At 36.5% G+C, this 20,573-nt stretch overlaps 1 protein-coding gene across 1 annotated transcript in view; it reads right to left on the bottom strand.

The window, feature by feature from the left end:
• LOC150079017 (tRNA wybutosine-synthesizing protein 2 homolog) overlaps positions 1-20,573 on the bottom strand; it is a 53,187-nt gene that overhangs the window by 10,907 nt on the left and 21,707 nt on the right. The window contains exons 3-4 of the mRNA XM_090382778.1: positions 12,112-12,262; positions 8,551-8,660 (exon numbers count right to left, since the gene is read on the bottom strand). Coding sequence (XP_090238904.1) covers positions 8,551-8,660; positions 12,112-12,262 — 261 coding nt within the window. The remainder of the gene's footprint in view (positions 1-8,550; positions 8,661-12,111; positions 12,263-20,573) is intronic.

The raw sequence follows: 20,573 nt of genomic DNA, 5'->3' as shown, positions 1-20,573 counted from the left end.
TGAAGAAGTGCTGCTTGACACCGATCATTAACAACCATCCCAACCTTTATGTTGTCTGAAAATTTTGACACACCATACCATTTATCCCTTCAGCAATGTTGTTTATAAAAATCAGAAACAACCGTGGTGCAAGAACTGTTCCTTGGGGAACCCCACTTTCTGACATTACACCAATCTGAAGAACATTACACCAATCTGACTGCAGGATAGCTGCACTGCCTTCCACAGTGCAGCTACCCTGCAGTCAACCTTAGAATTTTTCCAGTAGTCCCAATATGTTCCAGCTTATTCAGTAACCTCTCATGATGGGCTGAATCAAATGCCTTGCTAAAATCCAAATAAACTATGTTGATATTGTTCCCTCTGTCTAGCTCATGAGTAGCTGTGTCAAAATAGCTTACCAAGTTAGCTACATGATTTTGAAAATGTGCAGCATTTTCCCTTAACAAATACATGTTTTGTTAAGGTGTCATTTCTATCTAAATATCCCTGGACTGTACTCTTAATCATTGCCTCTAAGATTTTTCTAAACTTCTCCAATCCAAAAGGAACCTCTCCAGAGTCCAACGATTCCCTCATAATTAAACTCAATATTTCAATACACTCTCTGGCCACCTCCCTCAAAATTACTGGGTATATGTCATCAACTACAGGAGCTTGCTTGCCTTTAGGCTCAAAACTTTTTCTAATAAACAGTCATCTATAATTTTGAAATCACTAAATTCATAAGGCTCAGCTTCATTTGCACAGCCTCTCCTGAGCATACAGGATCTTTAGTCAGTAAAGACTGATGTGAACTCCACATTCATTAATCCCTGCATCCATCTCATGCTATATTTTCTTAATAGTATATATGCCGTTTGTTTGTTTTTGGGATTTTTTTGGAGCACCGGCATCTATGGCCATAGTGCAGCATACCTGTGGTAGTATGTATGCTATTTCTTTACAGATCGCGAGTCAGAAAACTGGTTTTTGACCAGCTAAAGGAAGTGGTATACACATTACTTTGAGAAAGGTAAAAATGCTTGAAACATGAAAAATGTTTTATTGTCCAAAAGCGAAGTGAGTGTTAGAGGGTCTTCTGTTGCAAAAACTTCTGTTGTGGAATGCACAAAATTTGCAATTTTTGTGCATTCCACAAGGATATGCTTCACAGAAAGCACTGTGTTACAGTGATGACACTGAGGATGAATCTCCCCTCGTAAAAAGATAACCATGGGTAATATTAGTGTGACCTATTCAGGTATATATGTATTTGTGGTTTCTGTGATTACTGCTTTGAAGGTATTCCATGATTCTAATGTATTCGCTCTCCCTCTGCAGCCTATCCACTTAATAGATGCCATGTAGTGCCTTAAACTGCCAGTCCCCTTTTCTGAAGTTAAAACCTATGCCTTTATACTTTAACTACTGCAACATCTTTCTTCTTCTTCCAACTGACAACTGCAAGATCACTACCTGTCAGTTTACTGTACTTTAAGTCCTGTGACGTCATCTGATTCATGAGTAATGATGAGGTTGAGAATATTCTTACCCCTAGTATGTTCTCTAACATGTTGGTACAAATAATAATCATCTAGTTTATTTAAAAATTTGTTCCCCATGGCAAGTTTCCCTCCTTATTCCAATCAATTAGGAGCAGATTGAAGTCGCCCATAACAAGACGTTCACACCTTGCTTGCCAATTCCATGTAAAGGTTCTGGTTATACTCTTCCCAATCTTCTTGTCTGTAGATTACCCCACTCTCATTATACCTTTGCTTCCAAATGTCTCATACCACACAGATTCTCTTCTAGCAGAAGTAACTTGTGACTCAGCAAAAGCTCTTTTTGCACCCAAGGTGCTCTTGATAAGAAGCATGACACTACCATCCCTTCTGCTTGTTCTAAATACATTATACATTTTATAATGGAACTTGTCATCCCCAATTTCTGGGTATCAGCACGTTGCGGTTAGCCCCATTATGTTACAGCATTAGTTGTCTAATTAAGAGTTCGAATTCACCCATTTTGTTGAATACACTCATGTCATTACTGTAGACACAATTAAGACTGTTTTCTTCTATAGTTTACTACCTTAACACACCTCTTAAAGTTTAGGCTAGTTTCTCTAGCTTTATCTTCCTTCTCATTTGAAACATTGCCACCCTCAGAAAATCTTGCCAACATCAGTTGTTGCAGCTACAAATAAGAATTCTTGAGATATGTGCAAGCATCAAATTGACTCATATCATCAGATAAATGTGTCTGTATTACCCTTTTTCTACATCCCTAACCAACAGTTCCCCTGATCCCTTAGGGTATCCTCAAATGATACTAGCAAAAATCCTTGTACCAACTTTGTTTAAATGAATACCATCTCTACAAAATAAATTCCCCCTACCTACAAGTGCAGGCCACACTGATAAAAATAACCCCCCAGAGCTTTGTAAGCTCTCTCAAGTCTAGAGTTAATTTCACCATATAATCTATTGTGTCTGGACAGAATTGCAGACACATACACACTCTGACCTAGCCCCACAGCATTTTTTAGCACAGTCCCATCTTTATCCATCATATCATCAGGCCACGTTTGTTTAATATCATTAGTCTCCACATGAACAATAATGCTCTCGTTACCCACCTTAAATTCTGACAATCTGCTGATAATATCAATTGTTGCCCCCAGCAAACAAACCCTGGTTCTGGTCACCTATCTTTATTAAAAAAAAGTACTACCCATTTCCCTGACAATAGAATCTCCCAATAAAACTAAATCTTGTTTAATCAGAACAGAATGAAATTGACTGTTCCATTCTGGGACCTGAATCATTTGATGGGTCACTAGGTACTCTAGTCCCTGACACGCTCCCAGTTACATTTGTTTCTAGGCAAGCATCCATTTCTTCAGTGACTCAAATTCTTCTAGTAATGCGGCAAGTTTTAATTTGAGATTGGTACACTCCTTACATCGGGTGCAAAGAAAAGAATTATCAGTTGAGATTGGTTTGTGTACTAGACGAACCTTTGAATATATGCCACAGGCTATACAAGCGATGAACTCATGACTCACACTAAAAATGCCCACAGACATTTCTATCTAGGTCACAATGTCTTTGGACTCTGTATTGAAAGTGAACCTTGTAACAACCATCACTTAGGTAAAATTTGAAAAAAAAAAAAAAAAAAAAATCTAAATTTACAGTATATTATAGAATTTAAATTAACAAAGTATTACAGAAATTAAACTGTCAACAATACTTTACCACTAGTAAAATTAAATTTAAGCTACCAAAGTTAACAGAAAGATTTAACTTAACAGAATTAATTTAAACTTTGGAAAAGTTTAAATTTACAAAATATTGTAGAAATTAATTTGGCAAAATTACTGAAATAAAATTAAAAAAGTCCAGAAAATTTAAACAAAAATTTTGTCTACTTTAGAAACCTGATGTTAATACCCTTCAGGAGCCAAATTGAAACTAGTCTGCTCTTTTTTTACTGCCTACAGCAGAACGATCAAATCACTCTGCAGAATGTCTTATTAAAATGTGTTTTACTAACAGGTTCACTGCTTCCTTGTGCAAATATGTGGCATTGGATTTTTAATCCACTTGGAGGGGGAACCATCCTACCCTTGAACTTTTTCTTCCAGTTTGACAACAGAAAAACTAGATATTTTTGTCAAGCAACCTTCACTGGTTGGCTGACTAATTCAGTCATAATGAGAAGTAAGCACAAGTCTTTGCCCTCTCAAATTCATATTGACTCAATCCCATTGTTTTCAATCCTGGGTCAAAAAGGTAATCAGAAAAGCAAGCATTGAAAGTGTTAAAAAGCCTGAAGGTAACATGGGATAATTTCTCTGTTGTTCTGCATGCAACTGTGGCTCTCATTTTTAACTGCCTGATAATGTTGATTGTCATTTAATTTTTAACAGTATTATTAAATCTAGACTGAAATCTTTTGCATTTTGATATTTATTTAAACTTCCTACTTTCATTTTTACCCAATGAATGACCTGACTGAAATTTCTGGCCTTTCATACAAAGAAGAAATACAGAGCTGATGTCAACAATGATGTCATACGAAGAAATATGAGAGCTGATGTCAAAAATTTTGCCTTCCCATCCAAAAAATTCCTCGAGAAGACCAAATTCACATCATTAAAAAAAGGAAAAAAGTTTTGTGGCGAAAGTAAAGAAAGATAACACGAGAACCACGGCAAACTACGGGAAGTTTACCAGACAAACTGGTTTGCCGCTACTGCAGTTTCTCTCTGCATTCTCAGTAGCAGTAGCATAAGTCGAGAAGGATATATTGATTGACATGTAGGAATGACAGCCGATAACATAGTGGAAAGTGATTGATTAGCATTGTGATACACATATATATATAAAGAATCTTTCTTTTTATATTATTTCCTAACATAGCCTTTAAGGTTAGGTTAGGAAATATAACGAAAAATAAAGAAACCATTTCCTTTTCCCCCTAACCTATCCTTTAAGAAATCAGTAATATGGTTTTTTAATAGCAAAAACACTAATCATTACCGATAATATGGGTCAGGTGATTGTGAAGATTATGATGAGACCCTTTCATGCAAATGGAATGGACAAGTAACCATCAATATCTTATTATGGGTGATTTTAATTTGCCTCTAATTGATTGGAGCAATTGGGAAGGAAACTCCACATGGGGGACAAAATTTTTAAATCAACTAGATTATTGCCATTTGTACATGTCAGGGAAAGTACTATGGGAAAGAATATTCTAGATTTCATCATCACCCACGATCCAAATAACATAACAGGGCTGACATTACAGGAACCAGTAGCAGGAATTGATCACAGAGTTCTACAGTGGACAATGAAGACAGTGGTAGCAGTAGTTAAAGGGCAAAGAAGTGGGTTATAATTTCAGAAAAGGAAATTATGATACCTTAAGGTGCACACGGGCTATAGTAAATGGACAGATATCGCACAAAGAGCGAATACAATTGAATTATGGTATACCTTTAAAACATTAACCACAGAAGCCTTGAATGATTATATACTATTAAAAGATACTCCACGAGGAAGATTCCAAGTTGGATAAATAAGGAAGTTGCCAGATTACTTGAGCAGAAAAAGACAGCATGGAAAAGTTACAGAGCAATAAAAAGTACTGAAGCCTAATAACAACTACAAATTGATCTGTAATAGTGCCACAGAAAAGGTTAGGCTTGCAGAGGAAGATTATGAGAAATTCCTTATCCCCACTCTTTGCCAGCAAAGAGTGGGGATAAGGAATTCTTCACATATATAAGTGCAAAGAAGAGAAAGATAAACCAGATCGGACTCTTATGTAATGGATATTGGACAGTATTAGATACCCCAGCTGAAGTTGCAGATGAACTTAACAGTTACATTGCATCGATATTTACAGAAGAAAAACCCTTTGTATCAATGAGAAATTATGGGAGTGAAGTTGAAAAATATATAATTAATGACGTTGAAATTTCACATGCTTATTTAATGAAAAAAACTTGAGCTTACAGGCCAGTAAGGCTCCTGGGATTGATGGCATATACCCTATAATCTTAAGGGAGGCACTCACTTGTGCCTCCCTTAAGAACCATTGATGCTAATTATGAGAGCATCACTGGACTCTGTAGTTATTCCGTTGGATTGGAAAAGAGCCAATGTATCTCCAAGGTACATAAGTACATAAAGGCGATTCTAAGAGTGAGGTGGGAAATTACCGGCCAGTCAATCTAACTCCAGTAGTAGGGCAAATCAAGGGTGGAATTCAGGATCACTTAGATAGAAATGGAATTCTGAAGGATACTCAGCATGGTTTTGTAAAGGGAAAATCGTGTTTAACTAATCTGGTTAGCTATTTTGACAGGGTCACTCAAGAGCTGGATTCAGGGAATAATTTCAACATTATTTATTTGAATTTCAGCAAAGCATTTGACTCAGTCCCACATAGCAGTTACTTTATAAACTGGAACATGTTGTAATCACAGGGTAAATCCTTAGATGGCTAGCTGGAAGGTTTCAAGGCAGGAGGAAGAGGGTTGTGATAAATGGCTATTCCTCAGATTGGGTTGATGTAAGAGGTGGGGTTCTAAGAAGGATCAGTATTAGGACCACTGTTGCTTTTGATTTTCAAAATTGACATTGATGAAGGGATAGAAGGCATGATATCTAAATTTGCAGATGATGTAAAGATTGGTAGAGAAGTTAATAATCACTGCCAAGCAGAGCTTCTTCAGTGACCTAGATAGACTTCAGGGATGGTCAAAAAATGGCAGCTATGCTTATTTAATGTATAAGCAAAGTATAAGGTATTAACACCTTGGCAACAGTAACTCCAAAATAACTTATACACTTGGTGAAGTTGAACTAAATCCAACAGTGGAGGAAAGGACTTTGGTGCTATGATGCAGTCAGACATTAAGTCTACAGGAGGAGGAGGGAAATGCATAGGTTGTCTATTTCCTTTTCTCTTATTATTTATTTTTTTTTTAATTTTCTTAATTTTTTGGTTGGTGCAGCATAAGCCATAGGCTTCCTTGCACCATTTGGCCATTGCTAATACTAACATGCACCGTCTGTTTACTGAGAATGCAGGGAGAAACTGCAGTAGTGGCAAACCATTTTGTCCGGGAAGTTTGCTGTAGTTCTTGTGTTGGCTTTCTTTACCTTAGCCAGTTCTGTTAGCAGAGATGTGAATTACAGTATTATATACAAGTGTGACCTGAGCATGAGATCTCACCCTGTTTTTTTTGTCTTAATTAGACCTACATTCCACCATTGCAGCTTTATACTGTTGTGAATAAACTTTTTATACACAATAGATATATAGCATTATTATACTTATCAAAATTATAGGAGAACTTTTGTGTTTCTTTTGCCCAACAGGATCTTTTGGCCTGCACTGCCTTGAGAATGAACATATATTTATTTAAATGAAATGATTTTAAAAATTTCAGAACAATGATTTCAGCTTCATCATGAGTGGCCTTGGTATTGCACACTAATTTTAAAATGCTGCAATGGAAATGCCATGACAAATTAGACTCTCAAATAAGTAATTTTACTGAAAGATAACATGATATACACAAGGCAACCATCGGCTATTTGATGAGGGATCAAGAGATCTCAAAACAGGCTGCCATAACATTGTGAGACTGTTACAGTTTGAACTCTTCTATTTCAGACAGCCTCAATCTCATGCTTCTTAAACTCTTTCTTTTTTCTTTCTATAAACTTTGTATTTTATACTGAAGCCTTGGTAGTTATGAGTTTATACAATACAAAATCAAACAGGCTGTCATGACTGTGTGTGTGTGTGTGTGTGTCCTTTTAAATACATGGCAGAGTAATGGTTTATTCTGTTGTTAGCATTAAGACCATTACATTTACTAGAGTTTAAATCCTGTTGGCTAAAACTACAAGTTAGGACAAGAAAGTTCTTCCATGGAATGTCAGAATTTCTTACATTAAGATCAGGAATAACAATATGTACAAATTACTCCATCAATGATTAGATATAAACTGATCATGACTGTGTTAAGAAAGCTACTGTTCTTATAACAATGGCACTGCACTGCAATTTATTAAAATTGGCTGTCAAAACACTTCCAAAGCCTCACCAAACAGAGATCTACATTCCATTTCCTCCCACCCAGCTGAATATTCTCTAACACCCAGTACTGCTATGAGTAATTGTTAAAATGCCAAGCAGGACTTGAATAATTTGTTAAATATCAAATTCACTTGTGCATTTGTCAGTTCCCCAAAAAGGGACCTCTGTATATCATCTCCAATACTGGAAGAGAAGAATTTGGCCATTAAATTCAATAAAGTATTTCTACTATTAAGCAGTCCTCCCAATGGAGCAATATTACTTCAAAATGACTCAAATGAAGGTTACTTTAGAGCCACATAATTGGTGTGACTTATTATTTGCTACTGGACTCTTCCATTAGACCAGCTGTAATGTAATGACAAAGCAATTTGCTTGTAACAGATTTCCTGTGAATTTGTTTGTCAGAGTCACTGAGCCATTTGTTTGCCAAGTCATACATAATAATAGGTGAGGAATCAAAAGTTACTGCTGCCAACATTAAATTAGTGGAACCAGTAGGAAAGCATCAGTGCTTATCAGGGTGTGACCAATATCCAAAAAATATTTTTTATGTAAAAAAAAAAAAGAAAAAAAAGGAACATTTTATATCATAACAGGGACAAAGGCATAAGAATTTCAAAACAAAGTAATTATTTCATTATAAGATACAGGGTTATTTGTGGACATTGGCACACATTATTTGAGATGGAGTCTGCATGGTAAGACAAAAAAAACATTGTCCATTATTAACTGTTGCATATAAGAGCTTGTGATGAGTTGCGGACTTCTCTGACAGCGATTGATGTACATTTTTAATTTAGAATTTAAGGCCCTAACTTAATTGGGAGCACTTGGTTTTTACCTTTGTACCTAGTGATAAATCCACCACTGTTCTAAAAACAACAGCAATATAAGTAATGAATCTAGAATATTTTACTGTAATAAAAGACTTACCTGCATACAAATCAACTACAGTTTCTCCTTCACAGCTGAATTTAGATATTCTTAACTTTTCTGTAATGTTTCCAGCACTGAACATACATTTGGTAATGTCATATGAATATCTGAAATCAAACTTCATATAAATATTTATTTATTTAAAAATATTTGTGTTCATAATTTATTCATTTTACTACACACACACACACATTTATTTTTAGGTTTAGGCTATTGTCTGAATGTTTTGTGTCATGTTTGGTTGAAATTTTTGAGTTTGAAGTAAAAGGTGGAGTAAGTATTACCATTTAGATTTTTTAAAATTTCTAAATTAAAATTTTGACTAATCAACTGCTTTTCTCTCAATGGGAAAGTTGTTCCCTGTTCTCAATTTACTCTAAATATGTCATCAGTGTACTTCTGAAATGAACATAAACAGATTTTTTATTTCAAGAAAAAATAATAACACAATGGTTGCAAGAGATGTAATATAAATTGCATTTTTATAGCCAGCTACAATCTACACAGCTAAATGCATATACCAAAGAGGAAAAAAGAAAAAAAAAAAAAAAAAGTTGTATGATTTTTTTTTTAATGTCCGTATTCAAATAAAATCAGCTTACATTTGTTTCAGAAATACATCAGATGTTTTTGGATTAAAACGAGAGGGAACAATGTTCCCATTGAGAAAAAAGCAGTCTTTCAGGCAAAATGTTAATTTATAAATAATAATACTACTTCTAATAACCATCATAATAATACTTCTGTTACTTCTAATAATAACCATAACATGAAATTCAAAAATTTCAGCCCAAATAAAACAAAAAATATCTTAAACCCAAAATTAAGCAAAACAGACTCAGTACCTTTTAATAGAAACACCCTGTATATAAATACTACTAGTCACTTCAATTTTCAAGTTTATAAAATCATTAACCGCACGAAATTTCAAAATATGCCTGCTTACATATTAAGTATATAAATATTAAAAAAAAAAAACAATAAAATAAATAAATATATATTATATACCATTTGTTACTTCCATTTTCCAGTTTGAAAACCATGAAGGGCAAGAAATATCAAAATTTCAAAATTACACGCGCACATATTTCTACATATACAAGTAACCCTCGTATAACACGGTAGTTTGGTTCCTACAAAATCTCATGTAATGTGAAACCGTGTTATATGGGACTAAGAACCAGTACAAAGGGGGGGGGGGTTACATTCCAAAAGATAAAAATACACCATTTTTTTTAACTATCGGAAACTTAATTTTTATAATAATAATAACTTAATATTTTAAGTTTATTTTTAAAATAGTAGTAACTTAAATAGCAATAAGTGAACAACATCTTGCCTTACAAACTGTGATACTTATGTCAGATAATATATGTTCATTTAATTTTCTTCCTCTTCATCGCTGCTAAGCACAATCTCTTCTGCAGAATCTAGATTTTGTGTACCTTCTGCTCTCTTTAAAAGCCATGAACTACACACTTCAAAGTCAATTTTTTATGGTCTCAAACAAGCACAAGTTCAATAGTACAGAACCTAACCCCAGAGGCTAAAAGTCATTGCTATATATTGTTATCTGTTAAAGTTGACATGTTGTAATAAATTGACCAACTCTGGTTAAAGAAATATTAACAACATGAAATAGTGCTATTTGGACAGAAGTGGAGGAGGCCATAATTTAAGCTGGACAAATGACTCCTAGGTCAGGGTGGCCAAAGCTTCCCTGAGAAAGGAATTCTCTGACAGGTGTTCTGCATCCAATCATGCCCAGTTGAGCAGGTAGGTTTAGCTTGGATATTCCATCAGAGCAGAGGCAAGTCAATGATGAGTTGGAGACCATCTGGCAACTGCAGTGGACCAATTATGAGAAAGAACTCATTTGTACTCCTTTATTTCCTTCGTGCAGACTGAAAGCTGGCAAAGATCATGGCTCCAGTTTGGCTTGGCAACCTGCTGTTTTCTGATTGGACATGGCTTGAGGTTGCATCGCAGTGGTTAGCTACCTTCAAAATGAGTCCTTGTGGAGAGCTGGAAATGGGCCTTACACTGTGCTGGCTTGTCTGTCCACTATATCGGAATATTTGAATGAAGTTGGAGTGAGGATGCTCGCGCTCTCTCTCTCTCTCTCTCTCTCAGTACACATCAGTGGAGTTGTTTAATACCCAGGTATTTTTCAGCATGTTTGCTGATTTTATAAAAAATATGTTTTTTCTAAAGAGATACAATATAATGCTGGAAAGGGCAACTATCTCCTCGTGGTGGGGGGGGGGGGACGATGCTGCAAGGCCAAATGGTCATTGTTATTAATCTCTAATTGTTTTATTAAATGTTATTTGAGTTGACCATTGGGGTCTTTGTGCTTATATTTTATATTATTAACCTACTGAAAGTGGTTTGATCCATGCACAAATGAGAACTAGTCGCATATGGGCAAAAACCTGGGTGGCAACTAGGATGAAAGCTCATTCAAATGATTCCTAGCGTTAATTTATAAGCATATATATGTATGCTGGATTTTGCTCTTAGTAACCTTAACACAGAAGCGCCTCCATAGCCAGGTGGGCTGGAGTAGCAGTGCGTAGCACATGCTTCTTGATTAGACCGGAGTTCGAGCCTGTGACCACCAAATACAGAGGATGCGGAAAGGCCAGGGAAAGAACACTGCATATCCCCGGAGCAATATGGCCTTAGTTGCTAATCCTCCTAAAAAAAAAAAAAACAAACCTTAACATAGCCCAAAATGTGCTTTTCCCATGAATACCCCCAATAAGCCTGATAATTCCATGCCCACTTCTTTTCCAGTCTGATGCAATATTCCAGCAGAAGCAGTGCAAGAATCAATCAATTTTACCTCTGCTCATAGCTGTTAACCTATTAGTCTATGTATCCCCCCCAAACTAGCAGTTTTCTAACTTAACACTGCCTCAATAGCATTAGCAAAATATTCTTGCATCTCTTCTATTTAAGTGTATCCCATCCCTCTAAAAACAGCATCTCCTTTTAACAAGCACAGACCAAGCTCTATTTTACTACTGCTCTTATCGTATTCTGTGCCTTCTACTTATTGGGTTTTTTTAGAAAATTAACTATCGGCTAAAGAATAATTGACTGTATAGAAAAACTTCCACCTGGTATTTCTGAAGGTGGCAGAACTAAAGGAGGTAGCTTGAACAAATGATGTGGGTAAAAAGTCTCCTCCACCCTTCACTATCATTTGTCTAATCCACATCATGGGTTTTTTTCTTATATTATCTAACCAGTGACTTTTAACTGGAGAAAATATAAGAAAAAACAAACATTTCTGAAATGGAATAACATATTTGACAGATCCCAGCTTGAATGAAAAAAGAAAAAAAAAAAAAACCCCAATATTCTCTTTGTCATATTATTTTGTAGCAATTCCAAATGAGCTAATGAGCACATCTGACATGGGAAATATTGGATGATGGAGAAACAATTACTTCATCAAATAATTATTTTAGTTTAATACTTGTTTCTCTTTGATATCATTGCCTTTATCTGTACTATTTTGTATTTTTCATAACATTAAAAGGTACTTACTTTATATTATTGTCTACATGGATAACATAACCAGTATTGCCTTTTAAAATTTCCACCTGTGGAGTTCGAAAGTGGTCATTACATATCTTCTTTTTTCTTGCAACTTTTTTACATTTCAGAGCATGAGCTACAGTCTCCCATACCTGACTGCCTTGTAGAACAGAAAGAGAACCACATGAAATAAAACTTTAAATAAAAGAAAAAACAAACACTTTACTATAACCACAAAAAATATTACACTGAACAACAAATTTTGGATCATATCTTATTATAGGCATGAAAGTAAGTTTACTTTACTGATTTTGGGCTAAACATGGAAATAGTGCTTAAAATGAAAGATTGATTCTTGTTTTTGAAAAAAAGTATTTTTTTATATTTATACAAGTAAGTTTTTATTTATATGGCATTAGCTATGAACATACATGCATCAACCATCGACCTTTTTCACCTTTCGCTTGTATTCAGCTTCAAAAACATCCCTTTTCACCATCAAACAATAATCGGCTAACATGGTGGCACTCCGATTGCTTTTGTATCTCTGTTTCATTGCCGCGATGTCTTGATGGAATTGCTCACCATGTTCGTCGCTGATGGCACCCCACAGCTTGGCAGGAAGAAATCCAGGTGTGAGTGCAATTAATGCATCGTCAATGACATTACTGACGATGGCCTAAATGGTTATCAAATGAACTAATGATACTTGTGACAGAGAAGAAAAATGCATGGGATGCATATAAATTATCAAGCGACTCAGAAACCTATGGCAGATATAAGCTAGTCTGTAATCAGGAGGCGCCTCCGTAGCCAGGTGGGAAGGAGCAGCAGTGCGTAGCACACGCTTCTTGATTAGACCGGGGTTCGAGCCCGTCACCACCAAATACGGAGGATGCGGAAAGGTCAGAAATGACCACCGCATATTCACGGAGCAATATGGCCTTAGTTGCTAATGCTCCTAAAAACCAAATAACTAACTAACTAACTAACTGTAATCAGGTCACAAAGGAGGTTGGGCAGATTACGAGAAATCTTTGACAAAAGATGCTAAGAAAAACAGCAAGGATTTCTTTACTTATATAAACTCTAAAAGGAAGGGGATGAATCTGATTGGTCCACTTGATATCGATGGTTCGACTGTTGATGATCCTGTACAGATAGCAAACAAACTGAATGAGTATTTTGCATCTACATTCACACATGAGGAGTTATTAAGGTTTGAAAATGGTAGAATGTTATCAAATTGTAGCAGGGTGCTTAATGATTTTGTAATAACTGAGAGCAAAGTGGAGGAGAAATTGTTGAAATTAAACATAAGAAAGGCACCTGGGGTGGATGGGATCTATCCAGTTATATTAAAGGAGGCGGCAAAGCAACTAAGCAAACCCTTAGCCATAATTATGAGAGCATCCTTGGAATCAGGGGAGGTCCCCATGGACTAGAGAAGTGCAAATGTATCCCCAATTCACAAAGGGGGATCGAAGGGTGACACGAGTAATTACAGACCAGTTAGTTCAACTTCTGTTCCAGGTAAAATAATGGAGTCACTGGTTAAAGATGCATTGCAGGATCATCTACACAAGACTGCAGCAATAATTCAGACAGAGCATGGATTTGTTAAGGGAAAGTCTTGTCTGACAAATTTGATAAGATATTATGATGTGGTTACAAAGGAACTGGATGTAAAAAATGATTTTGATATCATATATTTGGATTTCAGGAAAGCTTTTGACACTTGTACATGGAAGACTATTGTACAAATTGGAGCAGAATGGTATTAAGGGTAAGTTGCTACAATGGATAAAAGGATGGTTGAGTGGAAGAAGACAGAGGGTGGTAATTAATGGGTGCTGCTCTTCGTGGATTAATGTTATTAGTGGAGTCCCACAGGGTTTGGTGTTGGGTCCTCTGTTTTGTATATTTATCAATGATATTGATGAAGGTATATTAGGCTTAGTGTGGAAGTTTGCAGATGATACAAAGGTTGGCAGGGTTGTTAATGACAGTAATGGCAGTGTGCTACTGCAACAGGATCTAGATAATTTGGGCAGATGGGCTAAGAAGTGGCAACTGAAGTTTAACCATGACAAATGCAAAGTACTGCATAAGGGTAAAAGTAACCCCAGAGAAACGTACCAACTGTGTGGTACTACACTTAAGCACGGTAGAAAATGAAAAAGACCTGGGAGTAATTGTACAGTCAGATATGAAGTTTTCTGAGCAATGCAGACAGGTTGCCAGGCCAGGTCATGGGGTTTTGTCAATGATATATAGGATTTTTTTTTTGATTTTGGTAGTTGTTGGCGCATCGGCTTCTGTGGCCATATTGCACCTCCCAAGGTTTTTGCAGTACTTTGATCCAAGCCCGAGGCGGGAATCGAACCCGCGACCTTTGGGTTGCCAGGCAGGTACTTTACCCACTCGGCTAGCTGATATATAGGAATTTTGCTAGCAGGGAAAAGGAGGTGATTGTCCCTCTGTATAAGGCAATGGTCAAGCCACGCCTCGAGTACTGTGTACAGGTCTGAAGGCCTCATTTTAGGAAGGATGTAGATTTGCTTGAGCATGTACAGAGAAAGGCAACACGATTGGTGAGGGGAATGAAGGGATCCTCTTATCAAGAGAGGCTTAAGTTCTGCAAATTGCAGTGGCTGGAAACTAGGCACCTGCGCGGTGATCTGACTGAGGTGTATAAGGCCTTGAATGGATTGAGCACGCTGAATTCTGATGGGATCCTGCCACTTGTTCAGATTACGAACCTAAGGGGGCATAAATTCAAATTAAGAAAGAACAGATGTAGAATAGATGTGCGGAAATTTGCCTTTAGCCAGCGGGTGGTTAATTGCTGGAACAAACTTCCATCTGTTGTTGTGGAAGTTGATAGGTTAGATAAATTTAAGGAGGAACTGGACAGGCATTTGGAGGGAATGGTGCGATTTTTTTTTTTTTTTTTTTTTATTGGCTGATGCTGCATAAGCTCATACACTTGCTTTCTTGCATCACATGCCACTACCACTACTACTACTACATTCGAACTGTTCTTCTTTGAAAAGTTGCTTTATTTGAGGATCAATGAAAACACCTGCCTTGATCTTCTCTGTAATAAGTTGGGAATTTCTCTTGCAAGTATGTGAATGCAGGACCGTTCATTTCCAAAGCCTTCACAAAATTTTTCATGAGCTCCAGTTTGATGTGGAGTGGTGGAAGCAAAACTTTATTTGGATCTACCAGAGGTTCAAATGCTAAGTTCTTCATTCCAGGTGTTAATGATTTTTGTCGAGACCAACTCCTCTTCTCATAGTGCATATCTTTGGCACGACTATCCCACTCACAGGGAAAGCAACAATACTTAGTGTAGCCCTTTTGTAGTCCTAATAACATGGCGATTACCTTTAAATCACCAATATCTGTCACTCGTACTTCTGATAGTGTACACCTAAGAGGATGTTCTCCATGATTGTGTATGTTTCCATTTTGTGAAAGGCATATGGAAAAGGTATTGAAGGCAGCATATTTCCATTATGTAATAACACAGCCTTAAGGCTAACCTTAGAAGCATCTATAAATAGTCTCCATTCTTTGGGAACGTGCCTCATGTTCAATGCTGCCATTAGACCGACCATCAACATCCTTACAAACAGCGAGTTCACAATGTTGTAACTTTCACAGAATGATCTAGAAGATTCCACTGTTGTAGCCTTGAGGCCAAAAGCTCTGCCTTATGCTTCGGCAGTTTGAGATCCCTGTTGAAGTCATTAAGCTCACTTTCTGTGATTGTATGTAGTTCAAAAGGATAAAAGTTTGGACAAAATGGTGGATCCCTTGACGTAGATGGCTGCTGTATTTCTTCGTTTATATGAAGTTTATGTTCATCAGTGTCGTCATCTTCATCAGAGCATGCAGAAAAACAGCCAGGTGGTTCAGGAATAGGTAATACTTTACTGTGAGGCACAAGACGAATTGCAGATGGTATATTTTGGTGCGTCAATGTTCAATTTTCTTCATTGGCATCCCTTTTCTAATAGGAGGCACCATACAGAAGTAACGGTCTGTGACATGATTTTTTGGCTCCCACCATATCGTGGGCACTGCGAAAGGCATAAAATGCCCCTGATTCACCCATGTGTCGAGTTTTGATGAACAGGTAGTGCAGCATATGTGTGGAGCCAAGTTTTTGTCCTGATCGTCTACTTTACACCCAAAGTACAAGAAGTAAGCTTTTCTATGGCTCGAGTTAAGGGATGCTTTCTTAAAGCTAATGTGACTTCTTCACATACATAACAGAAGTCATCCGGACTATTCACACAATTACAGGCGGGGCATATTAATCTTACATGACACAAATACTGTGCAAAACATAGAAATCTCACAGAGAATAACTTAACTGAGAACAATTCACCCAGTATCTAGCCGTATTTGAGGATTACTGCAACAGAGTTGAAGACGCATTTGAGTAACAACTTATTACGTGATGCAGAGCGAGCCGACAGTTGTCAATCACATGATAAGAGCTTGGTGGTACTGAAACTATTGTGTTGTCATGCATTTTGCCAAGAGCCGTAGTTGATAATGTAGAGCAGTGCTTCCCAAACCTGGGTAAATTACCAAAAATTGGGTAAAAGTGGTTTTCTTTGGGTAACGACACGCTTCGGAATACACATTAAAATTTACCGTAAAAGTGTAAAAGAAGTACTCCAAAGAAAGTGATCAGTCAGTGTGCATCGATACTCTAAAACAGCCTAACAAGTATTTATTTGTTATTTAATAAATACGGCATTTAATCATTTTTGCCGTGCTCGCATGCACATGGAGAATTGACAAAATATGTCTACACGTACCACCCTCCTAAACTAAAGTAAATGAGTCAAGTCATCTGGTCTAAACTTTAGGTGCAGTGTGTTGCTAGCTGTGGCGGTATGAGGTATGTATCACTCGGCTGTGTTTATAAATCGTACATGTTTATAAATTGGAAAAGGTCATCTTCGTTATATTATTTTTAGTTTATTTAAAATAATATAATGAATATTCAAATCCTAATTTTCATTTTTTTTCTTGCCCAGAATGAGTGCTACCAAACATCCTTATGTGCCAGACTTCACTGAGCTAGGTTTCCCTTATATCGAAGACAAGGGAGTCGTGAAACCACAATATGTTGTGTGCTCTGCCGTTCTATGCAGTGAGTCATTGAAAAAGTGTAAGCTCTAAGACCATATGCAATGGAAACATCCAACACTGTTGCCCAAGCCTCCATCATGTTTTCAATGTTTAGAAGGGATTATAAAGAAACAGCAACTTACTAACAAGGATTCCAATGCAATTAATCAAAAGGATGCAGCAAAAGCAAGCTTTACCATTGTCCAATAATACTGTTAGTCGCTGAATTGAAATCATTGCTGGAGACAAAAGCAGAACTTATTCGGCATATCATTCAGAGTGGTAAGTTTGCTATTCAACTGAACAAAACCACGGATGTCTCCAATGACTCGCAGTTGATGGTCTACATTCGTTATAAGTTTGAAACCACAACTGAACAAGATTTTCTTTGCTGTAAGCCTTTGAAAACGGCCTGTAAAGGCCGTTTTCAAAGGCTAAAAGGCTTTTTTTAACGAAGAAGGTTTAACGTGGAATTCCTGTGTGGGGATTAGCAGTGATGGTGCTCCCTCAATGTTGGGTCAGCGTTCAGGCTTTATAGCTCATGCAAAGCAACATAACCCCAAAATTCTGTCAACACATTGTATGATTCACCGCCAAGCTCTGGCCATCAAAGGTCTTGTTCCTGAACTAGAAGAAGGTCATGAGAAACATCATTACCATAGTGAACTTAATCAAGGCAGGCACTTTAAACATGACTCTTCAGAACCTTGTGTTCTGAAACTGATTCATTACATAAGAACTTTGTTTTCTACATGAAGACCCGTTAGTTCTCAACTCCCAAAAGCGTTTTTAAAACGCTTTTGGGAGTTGAGGACTGAATTTGAGATGTTTTTGGTTAAAAAGAAGCATGCTCTCGTTGAAAGAATTTCCAACATGAAGTAGTTAGCTCAGCTTAGTTATTTAGTTGATATTTTCTCCAACATGAATGCATTTAATCTGCAACTTCAAGGAAAAAAGGTTTTTTGCAAGTGAAAAAATAACAGCATTTCAAGAAAAGCTTGAGTATTGGCTAAAAAAAAGGCAGAGCAACATAAAACTGCATCCTTCTCCATCCTTTCTTTGTTCATTGAGAATGCTGATGGGGTTGATTTCAGTGAAATCAAGGATGGCGTGATCACCCACTTAACAAAACTATCTTTGCGTTTCAAGGAATACTTTCCTGAACTAGAAAGGTCTATATATCAGTGGATTGTAAACCCATTTCTGTGTGACTTGACTGAAATCCCCGATAGTGCTCAGCAAAACCTAATGGTTTTGCAGAGCAAATGATGGAGCTTAGGCCAAAGCAGTCAGTGCAAAATGCTATTTGAAAAAAAGAAGGATCTGACATTTAGCATCTTTCTGGTTAACAATTCACAATGAATATCCCGTGGTAGCTGGGGAGGCCGTGATGCAATTATTGCTGTTTCAAAGTACCTATATGTGTGAAGTGGGATTTTCCACTCTTGCCTTCATAAAGAGCACAAAACGAATGTGAGGGGTGTTCATTATCTCTAATTGCTCCCAATTTTGAGGAACTAGTAAATAAGATGGAGCAGTGGCATTATACTCATTAGCTGAGACCTGGGTGATGAAATATTCATGGTGAATAATTACCAAATTTTTTGTGGCTGCTAAAACGTTTAGAGATGTTAAAAATAAAGACATTGCATCAAACATATTGTTTGCTTCCTATTTTTCACCGATCTCTCTTCACTTGTTATATATATGTTTTCTGTGCAGTTAGTGTTTTACCTACACTAACCTAAAGGACTTTCTGATAAACAGTTTTGGGTAATGAAGGAAAAAGTTTGGGAAGCATTCATATAGAGTAACTCACTAAAATGAGACCCTGACTGTAATTCAAAAACAAGAGCCAATCAACAAATTTTAATGCGATTTTCGTGTTCAGCAGCATAAAATTAGTCAAGGTTGGGCATTTTCGTCTTTGTAACATTTTACATGTTGACCAGTGTTATTTAACCAATTTTTCTTTATCTAGGAATAGCATTATGATTATATGACTCTTTTCATATAATCATAATGCTATTCCTAAATAAAGTGAAAAGGAAAGCACAAAAAATAAAGCAGAAAAATCACAAATGCAATTATGAAGTTGGAAGCAGTATGTACAAAAAACTACTCTGTCAAAAATACACATTACAAATTATCAAATTTCAATATTAAGAAGTTTGCATTCCATCTATTTAGGACGCTGCTTCTCTGTAGTACAACTCTGAATAAAATTTTCAATATTTGTTAATTAGAGAGGACAAGTTTCACCAGAAATTTGCCCTCTCTAATTAACAAATTTCTGGTGAAATTTGCCCCAGAAATTTGGGGCAAATTTCACCAGAGAATGTACTATTTGTTGCTTGTTTTCCTTATCTTCTTTAGAGGGACATCTTTACAGAGGATGTCTTAATATGTTTTTGTTGTGAAGAGATTAAGTGCAATTTCAGTGTTCTGATGGGCCTATATGAAAGCTAGAAAGAGAGGATTAATGCCCCCAAAAGAATTAAAACAATTAAAACAGCTGAGGATCCTCATGGAACAGCCAAATACATGGGTTGTGTTAGGGATACTAAAGCCAAAATAGGTGCATGTATCATTGTGCTCATACACTAGATTATGAATGGTATAACTATTGATGAATCTGTTCAGGTTTTGGACAAACAAATAATTTTGCATCTGCATTCATATTTGACAACGTATTTAGGAATGGGGATATCAGAATTATACCCAGTTATAACTGGGAGGTAAATGATTTTGTGAGCAGGCTGACATTCTGTGAGCAGTGCAAACAGGTTGCTAGGATGGCTCATGGAGTTCTGTCAATGAAAGACAAGCACTAATATTATGATATTAAAAGTTAATATTTATTATAAAAATCAAATATGTAATCCTGTATTCCTGTAAAACTATGTAATATAGAAAAATCAGAATTTTTTTCAGATGCCTTATACTTGGGCTAAACATGAACAGAGTAATCTAACATAGGCTTTTATTTTAAGTGCATATTGTTAATTTTGTAGATCCATAATTGAAAAAAAAAAGTGGAACCTATGTATGAAAAATAATAAATTTGACAAAAATTCAGACACAGCATGGGTCAGAAAATGAGATAACACATAGCGTTAGAGCAGGTCTGGCCAACCTGTGGCCCACGGGCCACATGAAGCCTGACAGATGATTTTTATATTACTGACTACATCAGTGGGAAATCATTCACTAGCTGCACTAGGCACAATAAAAAATGAGAAATCTAATACTACACCAGCTGTACTTTTCAAATCCCCACCACTCATTCCCTTCTTTGAACCGAAAACTCTGCA

This window comes from Mastigoproctus giganteus, chromosome 10, assembly GCF_048544385.1.
Source record: "Mastigoproctus giganteus isolate SK-2022 chromosome 10, ASM4854438v1, whole genome shotgun sequence".
NCBI lineage: Eukaryota > Metazoa > Arthropoda > Arachnida > Uropygi > Thelyphonidae > Mastigoproctus > Mastigoproctus giganteus.
The sequence above is the reverse complement of the archived record's forward strand: the minus strand, read 5'-3'. Positions and strand labels throughout refer to the sequence as shown.